The 22,388-nt window shown below is 41.0% G+C and overlaps 1 protein-coding gene across 7 annotated transcripts in view; it reads left to right on the top strand.

The window, feature by feature from the left end:
• The window catches only part of cobl (cordon-bleu WH2 repeat protein), a 166,456-nt gene that overhangs the window by 68,355 nt on the left and 75,713 nt on the right, over positions 1-22,388 (top strand). For 4 of the 7 annotated variants that reach the window (XM_056257486.1, XM_056257468.1, XM_056257458.1 and 1 more), the window contains 5 exons: positions 2,469-2,697; positions 3,765-3,809; positions 5,144-5,229; positions 10,801-10,878; positions 15,759-15,917. In XM_056257486.1, the coding sequence (XP_056113461.1) occupies positions 2,469-2,697; positions 3,765-3,809; positions 5,144-5,229; positions 10,801-10,878; positions 15,759-15,917 (597 nt within the window). The remainder of the gene's footprint in view (positions 1-2,468; positions 2,698-3,764; positions 3,810-5,143; positions 5,230-10,800; positions 10,879-15,758; positions 15,918-22,388) is intronic. The other 3 variants (XM_056257495.1, XM_056257503.1, XM_056257511.1) reach the window with 3 other exon arrangements.

Raw genomic sequence — 22,388 nt, 5'->3', positions numbered from 1 at the left:
CTTTTTCCGATTTTTGTAAAAACGTTACATTTACTGAACGAGTCTATTTCTTTCGTTCTCCATAAATTAATGAGAACATTTCATTTAATTGAAAGGAGGGTCCCACTTATTTATTTATTTAGTTGGAATTCAGTCAGCTTAACTGTTAATGTAATAAAATAATGATTGATAACAAACAAAACAAAATAACAAAACAAACAATATACAATTGTTTCTTAACTTGCCTGTAACGTATGCAGTGCCCAAATTATTATTTTGGACAGACAAATGAAACCCTCCTTTCAATTAAATTAAATGTTCTCATTAATTTTTGGAGAATGAAAGAAATAGACTCGTTCAGTGTATACATAATCACTAATTTAGTCATTTCGCACGTGTCCGATGTATAAAAAATTAAAAAAAGCAACATATGATGGCAGAGCTTTCAGCTCATAGATTCCCCTAACCTAGAGAGAGTGAAGTGCTACTAAGTGCTAATGTGGATTTCTATGTGGATTTCTGTCTAGATATGTAATAAACATTTTGCAAAAGAAAACCTCAAAAAGGTTAATTATAGATAGAGTAAGACAGAAACACACCTCTTCGCTCATTTTCCTCAGCTGTAGGCAAAGGCAAGCACGTTTCAAATCAGTGCTTCTCCCGGGAGACTAGCGCTAAATTAATCCCCTAGTTTAGCGCCATCTACTGTTTTAGAAGAGAAAGTTGCTCAACTGCGTTTGTGAGAAAATCTGCCTCGACACATTTGTGAGAAAATCGAGTGGAGAGATCTCATAAAAAGCCATGTGTCTCACAATCATAACAGACAGATATGCATTTGTATGCACTAGATTTGGTATTTGTTCAAAGGTTACATGCAATTTGTAGGATGGTTTGTATTTATTTGTGAAATATTATCTAGGCTCATTTATTTATATTTGCTAAACACAATTCATATGTGTTACTCCACTGCATTTTCGCTCAAATTGACCTTGTGCACATTCCTTTCTGTTTGTTTGCGAGTCGAGTTTTCCTTTGCAAAGCAGATCGAGTTTGTTTGCAAAATGCTGGATTTGTTTGTTTAATTATGGCACAATATTAACTCCATAGACGCAGCACCTCTGAATCACTCATGCGGTTTGTGAAATTACACCTCACAGAAAGTTTTAAAATGACTGATTTGATCTTATAATCTAGATTAATTTACTCATACAACCTACATGCTGAAGTGAATAAATGTTTGTGGGTGGTTCCCGCATTACTATAAGAGCGAGACCTGCGGGAATGATTAAAATTATGCTTAATGTCTGAGTGACAAAGTTAAAGTAAGTAACAGTTTTTGTTCAAGCGGAATTACACTAACTAAAATGTGCAACAAAACAGAATAAGTATTGGTTACTGTTTCATGACACCTCAGTCTGGTGTGTTCTTGTTTGTCTGCATGATAAGGAACAGGAAATGGCTGTTCCTTTAAGTGTCTCCTGTGCTAACCTTGATTAACAGTTTGTTTTTTCTATCAGCTAGTATGAAATTTAGCTGCCTCTGTGATAAAGTTGTTTGGATGTTTATGAGCAATATTAGCATTTTGCACAATGTGATTTATTGGTGTTCGATTGAACCTATAATTCAGATCTCTGAAGAAGATTTTTTCTAAGCATTGAGGTTGGTGTGACACTTCCTCTACAAGGCACTGCAAACATGTGCATATAGAGTCTAATTTAGCCCACTGCTCATGTGAAACTTCAGAGATCCGTGCTGCATCTTATCTTATCTTGATCATGCAAATGATAATAGCCACAGGAGTTTGCTACACCTACATCGAAGAGAGTTTTTGAATGTTATGTACCATGCTGTTTGAATGTTATGTACCATGCAAAAACGAAGAGAGTTTTTGAAGTACCATGCTGGTTTAGAATCTTAATTTCCCCTCCATTAAAACAATTTTCTAGATTAAATACAACATAGCTGTTGTCAACGTGCACTGCTATGTTGTGACAGCACTGTTATTTTTTATAAATGCGATTCCAGCTTAATTGCTGTGGTAATTGACAGCATAAAGCTAAAGTTGTATTTAACTTCTTTAATATTCCCTTTTAAGGCAACTCATTGCTTGTTTCTTTTTTATAATATAAGCTATTTAAATGGATAGTTCACCCAAAAATGAAAATTCTGTAACTATTTACTAACCCTCGTGTCATTCCAAACCCTTTTGCATTACTTTCTCCTGAAGAAAATAAAAATATATTTTGAAAAATATGGTGTCCAAACAGTTTTGCTTGACCATTAACTGCCATTTTATGGTCAACAAACGAACAAACAAATCAAAACATTCAGAAAATAGAAAGTGATGCCGGTTTGGTATGACATGAGGGTGAGTAAATGATGACAGATTTTTTTTTTCTTTGCTAAACTATCCCTTTAATACATAATTAGTCTCTTAACGAACCTCTCTCATTATTCACATGTCTGTTTCTCTTTCTCTTAACACGTAGAAAACGGTGCGTTTGGTAGTGAACTATCACCACAGTCAGAAGGCCGTGGTTCGAGTAAATCCATTGGTCCCCCTGCATACCCTGGTGCCTGTGATCTGTCAGAAGTGCGAGTTTGACCCTGCCCATGTCCTGCTGTTCAGAGACAATGTCAGCCACCAACAACTGGATTTGGACAAGTCCCTGAGCGAGTTGGGTATCAGGGAACTCTATGTCCTGGATCAGATGCTAGGTATGGGATAAAAAATTTAGGACACCAGACACCACACATGGTCACATGGCCCTGTTTACACTTGGTATTGGTCGATGTAGATTAAGTAAAATCATTCCTGTTTACACCTGGTGTTTTAATCTGTCTCTTGTCAACTTTCTACCACTTCGGTCTTGATTTGTTCGAGGGAACGGGTCAATGGGTGGGTAAATGTATGGCCTTTTTCAGATCTTTCGATTTAATGGACGAACTAAGCTCAAAAGGACAAAGTTGAAATCCCACCTGGCTAGCGCGCTTCCCGTAATGTTTACACATTAGGAAAGTAGGTGGTATTTTGTGGCTGTTCGACCACATGAGCATCTACACTGCGAAAGCAATCCGGTCGAATGCGCTTTCGACTACCTCTGGAAGTGGTCGAAAGTGGACAAGCTCAAAATGTTTCAGACCCCATTTACACCTGTATTTAGCCTCGTCCACTTGTGATCGGATTGACAAGAACACTTCTTAATACCAGATGTAAACAGGGCATTAGATATGCTAAAATGAGCTAAGTAGAATTATTATCACAGTTTTAGAAAGATTAATTTTGTGGAAACCGTGATGCAATTTTTTTTTCTTTTGGATTCTTTGATAAATAAAAAGTTCAAAATAACAGCATTTATTTAAAATAGACATTTTTTGTAACAATGTAAAACAAAACTCTCACTTCTGATAAATGTATTACATCCATGCTAAATACAGTAGTAATTTATATATTTTAGATTTTTATTATATAGGTAGCGTGTTGGGTCGTACCTTAATGTCCAATGGAAAATCTGTCTTAAATAAATAACAAAAATATACAGTTAGGAAACCACTGGTTACAATTTGGTTGTTGATATTTCATTGGCAGGTCCAACTCTTCCTGTTCAGTCCCACTCTTAGATGTTTCCACTCACAGTATCTTTGTTAAGGCAGCATGAGAGTTTTTACCTCACACAGCACCTAAAGGCTCTAATAGCCTCTGACATTTCACTGTCTGAGCTAAATATATATATCTATTCAATTTCAAATGGTTTCAAATGTTCTACTGGTTTGATTGTTTTCAGTTCTCCAGCCTAAAATGGCTTCGACCCCTGCCCTGAACTACTCAGGTACTGATGTACATAGCTTTGGCTGAATAGTCGCCATAGTGCCTTTACAGTATATGAAGTTAAACTGTGTTGAATGTGCTGTGTCTGCTTCCTGTCGCAGAACATTCTTGAGCTTGTTATGATTAAAATAACCTGCTCGATAGAAACTAAACAAGACATGCAGTGCCTATGTTCTTGTATTCATCTTTTATGCTTTGTTACTGTCATGCTTATGTTCTCAATGCATTTATGTTGTATTCAGAAAACCTGTTCCCTGTCCTGCTGATTCTTCTTTAGGTTTTGTTAGTGTGTGTCTGTGTTAGTGTTCCTTCATCTAAATTTGTTGAAGTAAAGGCTTTGCAGAAGTGTAGCGCCATCTAATGTCAGACTTTTGTACTGCTTTTAGTGCATTGGAGCTTATAACATCCGGTTCCATTTAATAATACTGTATACATGTTAAATAGTTGTTAAGTAACTACAATATCTGAATTCAATTGTACTATCTCATACATGCCACAATGTTGGACATTGAGTGAAGTGTTTGGGTGTCTTGTGATGCACGGTGGGAAAACATTATTACAGTGCTTGCAAGTCAGCACTTCACATACACCATTTTACTCAGTGTGTGTGTGAGTGTGTTTGGATTATTCAGATTTTTTTGTGTGTTTTTGAAATAAGTCTTTTATGCTTACCAAGCCTGCTTATATTTTAAAATGTAATTTATTCCCATTAAGGCAAAGCTGAATTTTCAGCAGCTATTACTCCAGTTTTGAGTGTCATATGATTTTTGGCACTCAAGAAACATTTATTCTTATTACCAGTGTTGCAAACAGTTGTGGTGCTTAATATTTTTGTGGAAACCATGATATGTTTTGGCCAAGGATTATTTTGATGAATAGAAAGTGCAAAAGAAAAGTATTTATTTTAAAAAGAAATCTTTTATAACACTATACATGTGTTTACGGTCTCTTTTGAAATGCATCCTTGCTGAATAAAAGTAGTGATTTATTTGAAAATAAATAAATAAATCTTACTGACCCAAATTTTGATTGCTAGTTTATATAAAATGTAATTTGAAAGTCATTAGAATAGCTGAGTGGCTTTGATGTGGCATTTCATTTGCAAAGAACCAAAGCCTAAATCCTAAATTACAGTTTTGCTGACGTGCAAGCACTAGTATTTATTCTGCATATGCTAATCTTGTATCTACCATAACCCATTATTCTCATTAGCTAGCTCAAATTTAACCACTTAAATTTAACAAAAAGTAGCATTGTTGACTCAATTCTTGATTATTCTAGAATAGTAGCTCCTGTGTGTGTGTAAGATGCTGAACGAATGTGTTTCTCTTACAGCTGAATCTCTTCACTCCAGCAGTTTGAGTGGATCAGATAAAAAGGGTCTGCTGGGCTTCCTCAAGTTTAATCGCAGGAAATCAAAGGTAGAACACAGGCTCACATGTGCACATACTTACACACACATTCGTTCATTCATATTTTTGTCTGTTTAAACCTTGACAGTGCTGTATATGTTTGAAAGCTGCATGTCTATAGAAACCCAAAATTATCTGGACAAATAGCACCAAACACCTGAACCCATGGATATGATGGAGGAAACTAATACAAATCGCAAAATATAGTGAAAATGAAACGTTTAATTGATGTTGCAGTGTCTATATCCTGCCCTGCATGGTTCCCTTTCAAGGGAACTTCGAGCTGCGTTTGAGACGCGGTGGGAACGCTCTGCGTGATTGCGTCATGAAGCACGTGTAAAATCAGTCCAATGGAAGCCCGATACGTCATGGGTGACGTCATAGACCAGGAAACTATAAATCACCCTTGAAAACAGACCGCAACAGCTTCTGGTGTCTTCAGCAAGCGCTCTCTGTGATTCTGTCCTTGTCTATTTATTGTTGTTTGTCAAGCCCAATATATATATCACTATCTATCATTATGGCGAGCAAAGCAATATTGTAGACGTTGTGTTGTTCCCTGCCCTCGTTACATCACGGGTGGGGACACACATCAGCTTTTTGTTGCTGTTTGGGAGTGGAGCATGCAACAGTCATTTCTCGAGGGATCTGACTGTGCATTGCGAGAAGCTGTCCGTGAGGACGCTCCGCTCCCGCCGGGCGTTCTTCGAGGAGGACGGTTCGGTTCGCGTTCCCCGAGCGGGTCTCTCTGTTGCCGAGGCTCGGAGACGGCTCGTATTTCGGGGTTCGAAAACGGATCTGACAGCGGGGGTTGGGACGGGCTCCGCCCTTTCTCAGCTTTCACATGCCAGATCTAGTGTGCTGCGATTTCCAGTTCCGAGGAATTGGTATCGTTAGTGTTTTGTTTAAAAAGAAAGAAAACAAATACAAATCTTTATAAAAAGGCAGATGTTTGAGTTTTCAATGAATAAATTTTCCAGCTCATAACTCTGTTGAATAAAGAGGAGCTTTTTTAAAGAAAAAAAAGGAGGTTTTATCTAGTGCTGTTGCCAGTTAAATATTTACTGGCCAGCTGAACATTATGAGATTGAAAATAAAGAAGAGTTTGTTAGATGAACTGTATCTTAAAACAGGAAAACTCTGTATCTCAGCCTCCTCGTCGGGGACTGTGGTTTTTCCCTATCTCCACACTGAGGTGTCGAGATCGTGGAATAAACCGGTTTGTATTTTATGTGTTTAATCCCCAGATGTCTGACTATAGTAATGTTTGGGTATTAAGTATCATAGTATGACATTGCCTCGGGTTAAAGAGACGCTTGCGAGCTTTCTCTCTCCCGAGTCGGCGTTATCGTTATTAACCCCGACGTTACCCACCAGCCATCTTAATAATGAATACATTTTTATTAGGCAGCGCTGGTGGGTAGAGTATATAAGGACATGGATGAATGTGAGGGGCGACTCTCTGAGGAGGGTCGCAGCGCTGCCAGTTCGGTTGTTTCCTGCTGGTGGCCGCAGAGTGATATATATGTATATATATATAAGTTTTTCTGATATAAAGATAAAGGAAAATAAAGATATAATTATGTCTGTTCTTCTGGACGCTCCGCTTTCAAGAAAACTAAGAAATAAACCATTCAGCGGCGTTCCAGAGGTTTCTTCCTCACCAATCTAATGTTCCTGAGACGGCCTATTATGCTCCTCTCAGCACAAAGTGCAAAACAGAGCGTCGCCATTCGGGCTCCTCCGCAATTGAGGGGTACCTGGGTGGCGGTCGCAGTCTAGCCAGTTAGAGACATGCAAGATCTGAGGACTGTTTTATCTCTAAAATAGCTTTGACAAAGAAGAAGCCCTGACGCCGAGGCGATCAGGCTTCTAAGGGTGGTCCCCTCTGGGGTAGGGACGGTTTTGAGAAATCGTTTCTCCTCAGCGCCCTTTGGGGTGCGACTCTCTGAGGAGGGTCGCAGTACTGCCAGTTCGGTTTCCCTGCCGGTTCGCCGTTTCAGGGCACCAAGGTGTCAGTGTCCCCAAACGAGCCTTCAAATAAGAAAAAAGAAGAGCAGTCAGTTCGGTTTCCCTGCCGGTTCGCCGTTTCAGGGCGCCGAAGTGCCTGCTTTTTTCAACGATCCTCCGAGGAGGGTCGTAGGAACTAAGCTAGTTAGAGGTAGGCAAGATCTGAGGACTGTCATCATCTCTAATAAAGCTTAGACAAGAAGTCCTGTCGCAAGAAAACGAGGCTATCAGGCTTCTGAGGGCTCCTCCGGGGCAGGGACGGTTTTGAGAAATCGTTTCTCCTCGGCGACCTCTGGGGTGCGACTCTCTGAGGAGGGTCGCAGCGCTGCCAGTTCGGTTGTTCCCTGCCGGTTCGCCGTTCAGGGCACCGAGGTGTCAGCGTCGCCATACGATCCTCCGTGGAGGATCGTAGAGCGGTCAGTTCGGTTGTTCCCTGCCGGTTCGCCGCTTCAGGGCACCGTAGTGACTGTTCAACCAAGGGACGGTTTTGAGAAATCGTTTTTCCTCTGGGGTGCAACTCTTTGAGGAGGGTTGCAGCGCTGCCAGTTCGGTTGTTCCCTGCCGGTTCGCCGTTCAGGGCACCGAGGTGTCAGCATCCCCATACGATCCTCTGAGGAGGGTCGTAGAATGGTCAGTTCGGTTGTTCCCTGCCGGTTCGCCGCTTCAGGGCGCCGTAGTGACTGTTCAAACAAATCCAGAGGCCAGTCTTGAGAGACTGGTTCCCCTAGTAAATTTCTGGCAGCGTGGAAACTACTGCCACATATTTCTCAGTGGGTCCTGCACACTATAGAAAAGGGTTTCAGAATTCAGTTCGGTTCTCGTTCGCCCAGATTTCTAGGGGTCCTCCTCTCATTGATGGACCCCGAGCAGGCTTTGGTTATGGAGCAGGAAGTACTGTCACTTCTGCAAAAGGAGCTGTAGAAGGGGTTCCTCCTCCCAGCAGACAGCCATTACTTCATTGTTTCCGAAAGAGGATGAGGGAGGTTCCCGAGGTTTGCTTTCGGGGGCGAAGCATACCATTATCGGGTTCTTCCATTCGGCCTAGGTTTATTACCCCACACCTTTACAGTATGCGTGGATGCAGCTCTGGCTCTTCTGAGACTCCAGGGCATTCGCGTATTATACTACATCAATGATTGGTTGTTCCTAGCTCAATCTGAGTTTATGGCAGTTCGGCATCGAGATGTCGTTCTGTCTCATTAAGGATGTTGGAGTTGCCTCTCAACGCCAAGAAGAGTGTGCTCTGAGGACCACTTTTCTAGGTGTAGCAATTCTTACAGCCGTAATGGGGTATATCTAGGCCAGTCACTCACTGTGAAACAGTTTCAGACGGGTGGGTCTCATGGCAGTTGCGTCCAACGTATTACTTTTGGCCTTCTGTTCATGAGACCCCTGCAGTGGTGGCTCAGGACCAAGGGGTTTTTCTCCGAGGGGAAATACGTTTTCGCATGATCAAGGTCACGCGGCTATGCCTTCGTGCTTCGGTCATGTGGAAGAACCTTGGTTCCTCGCCCAGGCCCAGTGTTGGGGGCTTCTTGTCGACGCATATTGCTATCGACGGATGCTTCCCTCACAAGTGGGGGCGATCATGAGTGGTTGCTCGGCGAATGGCGGACAACACACTGATGGTCTCGTATATCAGAGCAGATATCCTGTTGAGGCAGGGGCTGAGGCCCAGGGGATTGGAGACTTCACCCCGAGGTGGTGGAGCTTCTTAGGGAGAACTTTGGTCTAACTAAAGTCAAGTCGACCTTTCACATCGTTTGTACAACGCATTGCTCTATATGGTTCCCCCTCACGCAGCCAGCTCTTCTCAGACTGGATGCGATGGTGCAGGTGTGGCCGAGGCTGCACCTGTACGCATTTCCCCCGATATCTATGCTCCCGGAGGTTCTGGAGAGGGTTCGCCGGGAAGGGGCTCATCTGCTACTAGTAGCCCCGTACTGGCCGACTCGAGTTTGGTTCTCGGACTTTGTCTCTTCTGGACGGCTCTCCCATGGAGATTCCGTTCAGGAGGGACCTGCTGTCCCAGGCAGGGGGCACGATATTTCACCCTCGACCGGAGTTGTGGAAACTGTGGGCCTGGCCTCTGAGGGGGCCAGGCTCATAGAATCCAGTCTCTCGACTGAGGTCGTTGAGACATTCTCCATTCCAGAGCTCCTTCCACGAGAAGACTGTATGCACTGAAATGGAAATTATTCTCCACCTGGTGTGGTGAGCGTCAGTTAGATCCTGTTAACTGCCCTGTTGGTTCAGTTCTCGATTTTCTGCAAGACCGTTTCTCTGCTGGATTATCTCCTTCCACCTTAAAAGTTTATGTGGCTATTTCGGCCTATCATACCCCTCTGGGGGGTACTTCTTTTGGGAGAGATCCTCTGATTACTCGTTTTCTCCGTGGTACATTGAGGTTGAGACCTGCACTGCACTCTAGAGCACCGGCTTGGGATTTAGCCATTGTACTTGAGGGTCTGGCTCTGGCTCCCTTCGAGCCTATTGAAGAGGTTTCAGAAAAATTCCTCACTTTGAAAGCTTTATTTCTCCTTGCTATTTCATCTATCAAGAGAATTGGAGATTTGCATGCCCTGTCGGTTGCTCCGTCATGTCTGGAATTTGCACCTGGTATGGTGAAAGCATTTCTATACCCTAGACCGGGTTATATTCCTAAGGTCCCAGTTAATGTTAGGGGCCCAATAGTGTTGCAGGCCTTTTATCCTCCACCTTTTAATACCCCAGATCAGGAACAACTGAACCTGTTATGTCCAGTTCGGGCATTGGATGCCTACGTTCACAGAGCTGCCCTGTGGCGTAAGTCAGAGCAGTTATTTGTATGTTTTGGGTCACTCAGAAGAGGGTGCCCTGCATCTAAACAGGTTATGAGCAAATGGATAGTTGAGGCTATATCATTGGCTTATGAAGCGGCCGGTCAGCCTTCACCTATGGCTGTACGGGCCCATTCTACAAGGAGTATGGCGGCCTCTACGGCCTTAATTTCGGGTGTTTCCCTTCTTGACATTTGTAATGCGGCAGGTTGGTCCTCTCCACATACATTTGTCAGGTTTTATGACCTTGACCTCTCCACTCCTGGGGCGAGGTTGCTTGCTTCTTAGTGTGCGCAAGGACTTCACACAGAACGGGCATTTGTCACTATGGCGTAGTGGGTATGGGGTTCCCACCGCGTCTCAAACGCAGCTCGAAGTTCCCTTGAAAGGGAACGTTTCAGGTTACGTATGTAACCCTGGTTCCCTGAGAGGGAACGAGACGCTGCGTTTGCCTGCCATACTTCCTGCATGCCCTGATCGACTTGCTTCAGACTTTTTCAGAAGCTGTCGCGGTCTGTTTTCAAGGGTGATTTATAGTTTCCTGGTCTATGACGTCACCCATGACGTATCGGGCTTCCATTGGACTGATTTTACACGTGCTTCATGACGCAATCACGCAGAGCGTTCCCACCGCGTCTTAAACGCAGCGTCTCGTTCCCTCTCAGGGAACCAGGGTTACATACGTAACCTGAGACGTTTTCATGGATATTGTGAGTCTTCTTGCCATGCTAGTGTTACATTCCCATTTCAGACTGAAGATCAGTCCTCTGAGGACATGGACAGTCTTGATGATGATTGTGTTGTTGACAATGCAGATACTAACATTAATGTAAGTACTAACCCATGACCTCCAGTATCCCTTACTAATTCACTCTCTAATTAATCTCTCTGTCTGTCAGTTTTCAAACTTTAACACAATTATACTGTCTGAAGGTTAATTCTTCTACATTTTTGTTGTTTATTAGTTCTTTTCAGAGCAAATTGCACCACATTTGTTGTGGTTCATTTGATTGGATATCAACTTTTATTGCATCAATGAATTATATATTTTTTAATTATGAAAAAGAATGGTTCTGGATGCTGATTAATAAATACATAACATTCATGAATTTTTAATAATACATTTTAATAACAACAAAAAATAATAAAACAATATAAATGAACACTTGTCCTTAATATTTTTAAAATGAAATGTACATAATAGTAATGGAATTTGTTTTAGAAGTTCCAAATAGAAATTTAGAAACCATAAATAATATATTCATGATCATGAATATATAATAATTTATTATATAACAATAATAATTATATACAAAAACATACAATAAGATAATAAATCTAAATTAATGAAAATTTGTGTCCTTAATTATTATTTTTTTCAATAGAAATTACAGTGCGTTTCAGAAATCTCCACTATCCAATGTATTTATTTTCAGGTATCACCACTAGGTGTCAGTGATCACTTGGGCAAACGTGTGATCTCAGTTATTTGCTGGTACTTTTATTGCTTCTTGGATGACCCTTTTGTGGCATTATTTAAATGTACACAAACACACACACGTTTGTTGCACTGTATTAGTCAGGACATTGCATAGACACTTCCATTAATTTTATATCAGGTTAATGATATTTTCTATGACCTAACCTAACCCCTACCCCTAAACATACACATCACAGAAACGTGATAGCAAAACACTAGTAAAATGGGCAGTAAAATGTCTTCACTAGTAGGTTGGTATAATATTTCACATTTGGCCCTCACAAGTATAATCACAACACCCCCCCCTCTCTCTCTCTCTCTCTCTCTCTCTCTCTCTCTCTCTTTTATCTGAATTGTGAAAGCTTGACTATAAGACTATTATTGTTATATAAGCTAGTTATAAACAGTCTAACCCCAACTGAAAACTTTATGCATTTACTGTAAATAATAATAATAATCAATTTATTTTTAATACCATTTTTTACAAACGAGGACATCCCCAAAAGGAGGTTTTATTAAATTCAGTTCACTTCTAGGTACAAATGTGTGTCCGATATAATGGTTAAGAAGGTAAACTCACACACTTGATCTTCCAGAGATTTTATCTCTACACCCACAGTGCTCCGTACATCTTTTTTCTTTTCTCTGAGAAACACACTGTGTTTTTGATGACACTCAGACACACCCGGACGTCCATAATTCATCATTAATATGTCAGTTATTTTAATTCTATCACCATATTTTATGAAGGGCTCTTCCCTGCTCTCGATGTTCCCCCCTGTAATTACACCAGTTCAGGTGCACACTATTTACAATATCACAGACAGTGCTGCCAAGAGCCATTTTCAACACGTCGCAGTAACTTATTTCCGATTATATAACCCACTAATAGCCATTCCCACTTTGAACATTCCGTTCTAAGGGCAGAGAAGGGTGAGACAAAGTTAGAGAGAACGCCAAACTTTTACTGGGAGGTTGTGGCGTCTAATGAAAGCATGTGGCCATGATAGGAGAGCTGTGATTATTTTGTCTCTGTGCTTTTTCCATGTGTTTGTTTTTGTTGGTGTGTGTATTTGTGCCTAGTGTTATGTCTAGTTTAGATCATATGTCTGTTTGTTAGTCTTTCTTCTCAAGTCAAGCTGTAAGACTGCATACCTTCTCTCTCTCTCTCTCTCTCTCTCTCTCTCTCTCTCTCTCTCTCTCTCTCTCTCTCTCTCTCTCTCTCTCTCTCTCTCTCTCTCTCTCTCTCTCTCTCTCTCTCTCTCTCTCTCTCTCTCTCGTTCCAACCAACAGCTGAGCACTCATGCAAGGTTCTAGAAGATCCAGTCTCGTTCCTCAGTTTTTGCCAGATCTCTCTGCTCTCTCTTAAAGGAACATCCCCTCGTCCTTTTCACACCTCTGTGTGTGTATGTTAATGCATATCCCTGCTTTTCTACTTTTTTTTTGTAAGGTAAAGAGTGTAATTTGTGACATTAGCAGCAAGAAACCAAATTGCAAAAATAATGTTTGCTTTTAAACAGATTTCTCAGACATTTTTTACCACCCTTTCCCGTCCAATTTTTTTTTACTAAACAGGTAGTCACACCTCAATCTCACACCATTGATTTAGCCAGTAGTTGAATGTTGTACCACTCAAACAAACAAAAAATCCACGGTGAAAGAACCACGGTGTTAAACCTCCTTCAGGAGTGGAAGAATGGCTTGCTGTCTCTTCCAGGTTGGACAAACTTCAGAAATTAAAGTCGCAATGATATGGAAATAGCAATGTACTGTATCTTCTGCATTGTTAAATATATGGAGTGTGTAATGGATTATTGGGAAAAAAAGTAGGATGGTGTTACGTCGAGTGTGTAGTAAATCCACCAGAGAAACGTGTGACTCAGAATGAATGAAGGAAATAGACTTTTAATAAACCCAAAGGGCAATAGCATTACACATCACACATGAACATAACATTAATGCGGAACAAAGGACTGAGGAAAACGGAGGTTTTAAATACACAAAGGGACTAATCAATATAACTTGGGACAGGTGCGTAACTCAAACCAGAAACCATGGCAACTAACAATGACTGGGAACTCAGGCAAACAGGAACAGAACAAAACCAAATTAAAACACAATGAAACTAAACAACCCATACATTACACCCCCTCCCAGAAGGTGTGTGCTCACGGTGGGGGGTGGGTTGTCCACCACAGAGGAGACAATGGAGGGAGGAGCCAGAGAGGAGATGATAGAGGGAGGAGCCAGATGAAGACCCAGCAGAGGTCCACGGCGGAACCAATGAAGGGAGGAGCCACTGTAGAGCCAGGAAACTGCCCGACAGAGGTGGATCCAAGAGAGTTGGATCCTCCGGGTGACACCGAAGGACCTTGAGGCCAAGGCGGAGCCACGGTGACGAGGTAGAGCCAGGGTGCCGGAGGGGAGAAGGAGCCCAATAGCTGGGTTTCAGTCACGTGATTATGATGACGCGCGAAATTCAGATGGAGGGCAGGGAGTGAAGAGCGCAATGGACGAGATGGAGGAAAGTCCGTACTGTACTACTTTACACGCTATCACAAGAGAAAGATATAAACAAAAAATCTAACATATGTTGGACGTGATCCTTATGTTATGAAGAGGAGCGATTTTTCAACTGAATTGAAAGATTTTCCTGCCATCGAGGCGGTAGATATCAGCAACTACCTCGTCTTACAGACATACTTTGACTTTACAAAGTTCGGAAACGTTACACGTTAACTTACACGTTACACAAACACAGCCACTTAAGTTGTATTAACTCACCTTTGACAAAGTGATCACTGCACACACGGGCATTTTCTCATTCGGCTCCTCCCGACCGCAGACGTAGGTACAGTTTGCAAGGCGTTTTTCCGGAGTTTTTCGGTCAATTTCTTGCATTTCCCCCCTTATGAACAACAACTTTTGGTACACGATAAAAACTCCTCGTGGTTTGATCGATTTAAGTAACCATAAACGACGCAAAACATAGGCATTTTGAGTTTGTTATAGTGCTTTCTAAATACAGCAAATCACTTCCTGCCCTCCATTTGCATTTCGCGCCATGGCAACGCAGTGGCGTGACGTCATATGAAAACAAGCTATTGAGCCGGAGAGGTGGAGGAACGAGGCCAGCCAAAAGGCCCTGGAATCCAAGGTGTAGGCAGAGCAGAACAACGAAGAAGACTTGGAACTGGACAGGACCAGCGGCGACGAAGGAGACTTGGAGCTGGGTGGTAGCAGCGAGACAAAGTTTTTCATTTTTTTAATTTATTTTTTGACATTATTAAATCATTATTATAAAAATAAAATACTCTTTGTCAATGTTTCAAAGCTTTTTTTGTACTGAAGTATCTTGTATTTGCTGTTATGTCACAATATTACAGTCAAACCTGAACATGTGTTTTAATTTTTTCTCCATTGTGGATGTGTTAAAGTGTCACTACTTAATTTCTGTGTGTTTTCTGCATTGTAGGTTTTTTATTTTTATTTTGTCTCACCCATTTATCTCTTTTTGTGATTTTGTGGGGTTTGGGGTGGGAGTGGGGGTGGTTCGCCCAGGGCGCTATAAAAAGCTAGAACCGCCACTGGTCTGCAATGTTTTAAGATAAATTTATAAAATAAAAAGTGACAGCAAAATTTTATCTTTTGATTATGTAATACGAGCTAAAACGTGTACTAACCAAAAATTCCATTGCCCATTAAAAATTACGCTTTTAATGTCTGTTTTTTGTTTGTTTTTTGCTTCTAGAAATTCACTAGTGTAAAACTTAATCAGAAGATGTCAGCAGCTGTTGTAGTTTAGTTTATGTCTTGAGTCCCTCCCTGTTAACCGTCTTCTCAGGGCAGCTGTTTAATGGTGTGTAAACGTGGGGTCATGGCCAGGGTAAAGCCCTCAGAACTCAGCCACACTCCAGGAGCAGGTCGTGACATTTCCAGCCCTAATGTTATTGATTTGCTGTCCTCTGTTAAACTTGCTGCCCTTTTAAATTCAGGATGCACTGCCTACAACATAATTTAGGATTCACTGCCTACAACAATACCCAATTTCTCTGTACAATGCACCTTCAATGTGTACACCTTGTCATTCGCACTAAGCTAGTCTCTACTTTCTCTACTTTGCACTTATATTTATAGACATAGTGCTATTTTTATATATGTTTTTTAAACATGTTCTTAAATGTGTATTTGTATAGCTATTAAAGTGTCTCTCTTTATTTTATGCTCAGGGTATGTCAGGTCCATGTGTGGAGACCCGTCCCAGCACTCTTGGTCAGTCTCAGTCTGTGATGAACATCTCCAAGATGTCCCCGAAAGTGGAGTTAAAGAAACGCAGAGCTCCAGCTCCCCCATCAGCTTCCACACAGACTTTACCTCTGGCATCACAGGTTTGAGCAATGACACACATACACCAATCATAACCACTGACAAATATTTACACAGTCTAAATAATAATTCCTTGGAGTAGCTGTCATTTAGGTCTTTAGGTTTTTGCATAAAAGCTCTTGTGCACTGTACAAACCTGTAAATTAATTCTCTGCTCTGTTAATATTGTAGCTTACAGGGATGTAAAACTTACCATACATAAGCAGTTACACAGTTTAACTGATTGCTATGAATGCAAAACCACATTGAAATTGAACCACAAGAACCAAACCAACCAGCTCTAAGATGAATCACAAAGAAGCTGTGACATTACAAACTTTGAATTGCAGCAAAACAAATTAAATGAAAATCTGAAAAAATGTATATGTGTAATGCTGGTGAACTCAGAGATGAGTGAGCGCAGGAGAGCAGGATTTGGTTCTTTCATTTTATTAAATATATGAAAGAACCAAAATAAACAAAGGAACAGACACTAGGGAACTTCAGGAACAAATAAACAAAACAAGACTGAGCTCACCAACAAAACAAGACCTGTCAATGAACACAGGAAAAACAGAGGTTTATATATACACAGGTTATAGACTAACAAGACACACCTGGACACAATCAGGGAACTAATCATAAAGGAAAATACATAAAATGGTTAGAAAATATGGCACAGGAAACCAAAAAAGAACAGGCCAGAATGCAACTTAAAAGTGTAAATAATTAAACACAAGATACACAAAACTGGGAAAACGTAACAATAGGACTTTGTAACAGTTGATAGGCCCCATTAACTTCCATAGTATGGAAAAAAAATACTAACCAAAAATACTATTTGGTTACCGACATTTTTCAAAATATCTTCTTTTGTGTTCAGCTTGAGGGTGAGTAAATGATTTTCATTTTTGGGTGAACTATCCCTTTAATGTCTTTTTAAAGAAAATTAATCTATCCTTGGGAATACAAAGAAGGTAAGTAAATCTTACAGGAAGCTTTCCTGTAGCTCAAACAGTAGAGCGTTGGCGCTTACAACGCCAAGGTCATGGGTTGTTGTGGACCTGCCTATAGGCGCACATTACTAACACACTCTTTAAATAACAAAAAAGTATTGCTGTCTATTTCAGTTGCCTCTAAATAGCTACGCGCCAACAATGCGCCTAAACACATCTCGTTTTCAGACCAGCACGCCCATGGGTGCACAAATGGACCAAATGCATTTGCTATTTAAACAACGTGGCGCAGGACGTGAAAATGATAACTGCGTCGGGCTGAAACTAGCAAAAAACACTTGTGCCACGCCTGGCTTCAGAAACGCTTTGAACAGCTTAGATAATCAGTGGAGAAGAGCATATAGTTCATAATAACATCGTAATATACATCATACACCTGCTATATTGCTAAATCTGCCTGATTTTTCATATCAACAGAAAAATATATTTGCAAATAAATTTGCACATGGTTTGTCTTAAAGCATATTAAAACACCACATAGACATATAAATAACATTAAAAAACTAGATTTTCACCACAGGGGGACTTTTAGACATTACCAACTATGCTTACTAGGATACTTGCCAGGACGGGCATTTTGACATAATTTTGTGTGAAATTGTCGATTCAACTGCAAGAAGACGTAAAAGAGAACTCAATTCAGTATTTGCGTGCTGTCAGATGCAGCTCTAAATGTGTGCGCATACAAAACTTCTCACACAGTTGAGTTCTCTTTCGCATCGTCTTGCTCTTGAATGTTTAAATTGACAAGGCTTAAAAACAAATAAAATTTCATGATAACACAGCACTGGCCCAAACGGGACAGTGACAGTGCAGTGGTGGAGGAAGTACTGAATCTCAGTACTTAAGTAAAAGTACAATTAACCAGAGACATATTTACTTTAGTGAAAGTAGAAGTATCACAATGACAACCCTACTTAAGTAAAAAGTACCTGATTTTAAATGTACTTTAAGTATTAAAAGTAAAAGTACTTGCATAACAATTTATTCTCTTAATGTCTATATTCTAATGATTAATAAAACAGTTAATCCTAACTCATTCAACCTAATAATCCTATAAGATACACAAAACTGGGAAAACGTAACAATAGGACTTTGTAACAGTTGATAGGCCCCATTAACTTCCATAGTATGGAAAAAAAATACTAACCAAAAATACTATTTGGTTACCGACATTTTTCAAAATATCTTCTTTTGTGTTCAGCTTGAGGGTGAGTAAATGATTTTCATTTTTGGGTGAACTATCCCTTTAATGTCTTTTTAAAGAAAATTAATCTATCCTTGGGAATACAAAGAAGGTAAGTAAATCTTACAGGAAGCTTTCCTGTAGCTCAAACAGTAGAGCGTTGGCGCTTACAACGCCAAGGTCATGGGTTGTTGTGGACCTGCCTATAGGCGCACATTACTAACACACTCTTTAAATAACAAAAAAGTATTGCTGTCTATTTCAGTTGCCTCTAAATAGCAACGCGCCAACAATGCGCCTAAACACATCTCGTTTTCAGACCAGCACGCCCATGGGTGCACAAATGGACCAAATGCATTTGCTATTTAAACAACGTGGCGCAGGACGTGAAAATGATAACTGCGTCGGGCTGAAACTAGCAAAAAACACTTGTGCCACGCCTGGCTTCAGAAACGCTTTGAACAGCTTAGATAATCAGTGGAGAAGAGCATATAGTTCATAACTAACTCATTCAACCTAATAATCCTATAATGATGTTCAATAATGATGGAAAAGCCGTTATTTTTTTATTTTTTTTACCATTTCTGAACAAGCTTGCAATTAGGCAATATACACATCAAGCTTAATTTGACGGGGTTTGGCTGTAAACGCGATTCATTTATGGCGTAATTCTGAACCTCTTGGCTTGCCATACTAATCCTAACGAAACGTATAATAGGCTACACGCACCCCACACCACTACTAAACCTACCCATGCGTGTCCTATGCACGTAAAAAAAAAATTTCCGCGTATAAATTGCACGATAAACACACTGTGTGCTATAGAGACGCATTTAGTGTGACCGGGTTGATATGGCAACCAAACTTCACTGGTGAGACAAACGTGCGACGAACGGACGGTCAGGATGACGTTTTGGCAGGGGAAAACTGATCAGAAAATGTAACGAAAATGTAACAGAACGTTGTAGAAATGTAGTGGAGTAGAAAGTATAATAATTGCTGCAAAATGTAACGAAGTAAAAGTAATAAGTATGCACTATTGATTCTATTTAAGTAAAGTAAAGATATGTGAAAAATGTACTTAAGTAAAGTAACGAAGTATTTGTACTTCGTTACATTCCACCACTGCAGTTCTGTCACCTGTATATTTTCATCTATGGTGTCTTATTTATCAAGATTAACCAGTAGAATTAAATGGGTTTTGGTATTTAAAAACAATGTCTTGTTTTTTTTTGTTTTTAGCCTAATGCAAATAATAAATGTCCATCATGTGTTCTCCCTCTGTAAACCTAAGATGAGGATTTTAAAATGGGCTGCTTTAAGATTCTAGAGAAGGTCATCTCACCCTTATCCTCTCATGACATCATCAGAGCCCTTTGTTAGCTAAGCTCATGAAAACACTCTGCACATGAGGCATAGACCTTAAACTACTTCTCTGGCAAGATGTCGGCCTGCAAACCGATAGCTAGTGATTCTTAACTCTTAAAGGACTAACTCGTCCAACAATGACAGTTCTTTTCATCACCCTCATGTTGTTCTAAATCCATATCTCTTCCTTTCTTCCAGGGAAAACAAAATAAGACATTTTTTGCTGGTCAATGCAATTGCAATTACAACCTTTCAAAATTAAAATACACCACACATTCACCATAACGTCAGGGCTCGACACTAAGCCTTGTCATGTGCTTGTCCTTTGAGCTAGTAAATAGGTCATTCACTTGTCCAAGTAATAAAGTAGCTTGTCCGGAAAAAATATTCTCATCAGTGTTCTATCTGCACTGACAAATTTAAATCTGCATATTTGTGATATTTACCCCAAGGGTATTTTATTTAACCTTTATAAAGGGCATTTTTTTCCTGATCTTATTAAATATATGGTTCATCTTTCATTTTAAATTCTAAAATTTGATCAATAAATTTACTTACAACACTAAGACACTATAGGTGTTACGGTAGGCAGACTCAGGAGAGGAAAATGGATGGTGACAGGGTGTTTATTTACAATATAAAGGTGCAGTGATGAGGTAAGCAGGTAAGTGAGGGTCCAAAGGGTGATCTTGAGGGAGACGCTGGAGACAGGGAGATCGTCTGCTGTGATGAAAATCGAGACCAGACTGTGAGCTGGGGTGAAGAGTGTGTATAAGTAGAGGCAGTAATGAGGGTGATGATGAGGTGCAGGTGTGAGTGATTGGAAATGTTGTGCAGCTGGGGACCAGGATGGATGCTGGGAAGTGTAGTGAAGAGGATTGGTGACTAGGCTGATCTGTGACAGAAGCCCCCCCTCCCAGAAGGCGCCCTGGAGGCTGATGAGTGCGTGGCCTTTATGGAGCAGGAAGCCTCCGGGGTGGTGCTGGTTCAGGCGGCCAGGGTGGAGACGGCCCTTCGGGAGACCAGGGTGGAACCGGCAGCTCAGGAGACCCGTGCAGAGCCGACAGTTCAGGAGACCAGGGTGGAGCCGGCAGTTGGGGAGACCCGTTCAGAGCCAGCAGTTCGGGTATATGCCCCAAATTTTCTTGGGGAGCTCCGGACATCGCTGTAATAGGCTCTGGACGGGGACAGACACTGGAGCTCCCACGGGACTCTGGATGAGGACGGAGACTAGAGTCACTACTGGGCTCTGGTAGAGGACGAATTGTGGAGTCATTTATGAACTCGGGACGAGGACGGAGACTGGAGATTCAGGCGCAGGACAAGGTTGGACGAGGTTTCAGGCGTGGCGGCAGCCATCTTGGACGAGGTCTCAGTCGTGGCGGAAATGTTGGACGAGGGCTCGGCCATCTTGGACGGGACAAGACTCTGAAAGGGTGGTCTCGACGGGACAAGGCTCTGGAAGGGCGGCGGGGATGCTGGGAAGTGTAGTGAAGAGGATGGTGACTAGGCTGATCTGTGACAATAGGGCTGTTACCAATCAAATTAATTTTCAATTAACAGCACGCTTGGTCGTGGGATGTTGCTTAACTGTGTCATCTGTTATGAATATAAAAACGAGAGGAGATACATTATGTAATATTATCCACTATCAATCGCCACTTACACTAAATGTAATAAAATCAAAATCATTCTCTCGTTTTTGTGATTCCCTAGTTATTTTTTGTTATTGCCGTTTTAATCAGGCTGCTTGTTCGGTTGCGCAAGTAAAATTCTCTTTCACTTGCTCCTTCAAAAAATCCACTTGTCCCAGACAAGCAGACAAGCGTTAATGTAAATAAAGTTATCAAGTTAAAATAAAAGTGGTACATACAGCTCTTGCACAAGTCTTCAGAAGCCATGCAATAGCTTTGTTTCTTGGCGTGTTAACAAGAGAAGTAATGGCAATTTTAATGAAACCGTTGATTCGGTTCTCAAAACCAGTCTGAATGATTCAGACTCACTGACTCCATTATCCAGTAGCAGCAATTGGCAAATTAAGACTGCAGGATGTTACTTTGTGGTTGTTAAAGTGTTGTGGTTATTAGGGGTGGAACGGTACATGTATTCGTATCGAACCGAAACGGTATGGGCGTCACGGTTCGGTGCACGAATTTACACGGAGAATACACGGTAAAAAAATAAATAAAACTGTAATGGTACGTTCACACCGGACGCGAATAGCGCGTCAGGCGCGAGTGATTTCAATGTTAAGTCAATGCAAAGACGCGTTACGCGCGTAAAAAATTCCTGCGGCGCGAATGAGGCGTAATGCGGAACTACTGTTAGATACGCGGGTTCTTTAGGGACACATAATCTGTACCATCGGCTTAGCTCTGAACGCGCGTTCACTTCAAACGTTGGCTTTATACGCGCGTCCTATTCGCTTTGGACTAGCGTCGAACTAGACGCGAATTTGACGCTCTATTCGCGTTTGGTGTGACCGTGACCGCATAATGGATAGGCTGCGATGTCAAGATTGCAATGCTGGAGTGTGTGTGTGTGTGTGTGTGAGAGAGAGAGGCGAGCGATCGAACAGTGGAAACATAAAAAACATACTCCGTCATTTTGTTCATACAGATCATTAAACCTGCAAAGTGTTTATATTTGTGTACACTCGCAATAAAACACAACATTGTGCTTTTGTCACACTGTAAACTCTTGTCAAACTGTAACCTACAACTGTCACCCAACCAAAATCACACACACACACACACACTGTTTTAAAAGCAAAACATATTTATCCAACTCCATTTCAAAACAGTCTGTGGGTCCCATCTTTTGGACAGTCGTCATATTGCATTGGTTTTCATTTCTTGTCCTCGGAGCACTAATCTTACACATTCTACATTGATTAAAAAAAGAAAATCGAATGTGTAATGGTA

The sequence above is a fragment of the Rhinichthys klamathensis genome, unplaced genomic scaffold, assembly GCF_029890125.1.
Source record: "Rhinichthys klamathensis goyatoka isolate OS25496 unplaced genomic scaffold, OSU_Roscu_1.1 h1tg000006l_1, whole genome shotgun sequence".
Taxonomy (NCBI): domain Eukaryota; kingdom Metazoa; phylum Chordata; class Actinopteri; order Cypriniformes; family Leuciscidae; genus Rhinichthys; species Rhinichthys klamathensis.
Note: the sequence above shows the minus strand (reverse complement) of the source record. Positions and strands in the feature narration are given on the sequence as shown.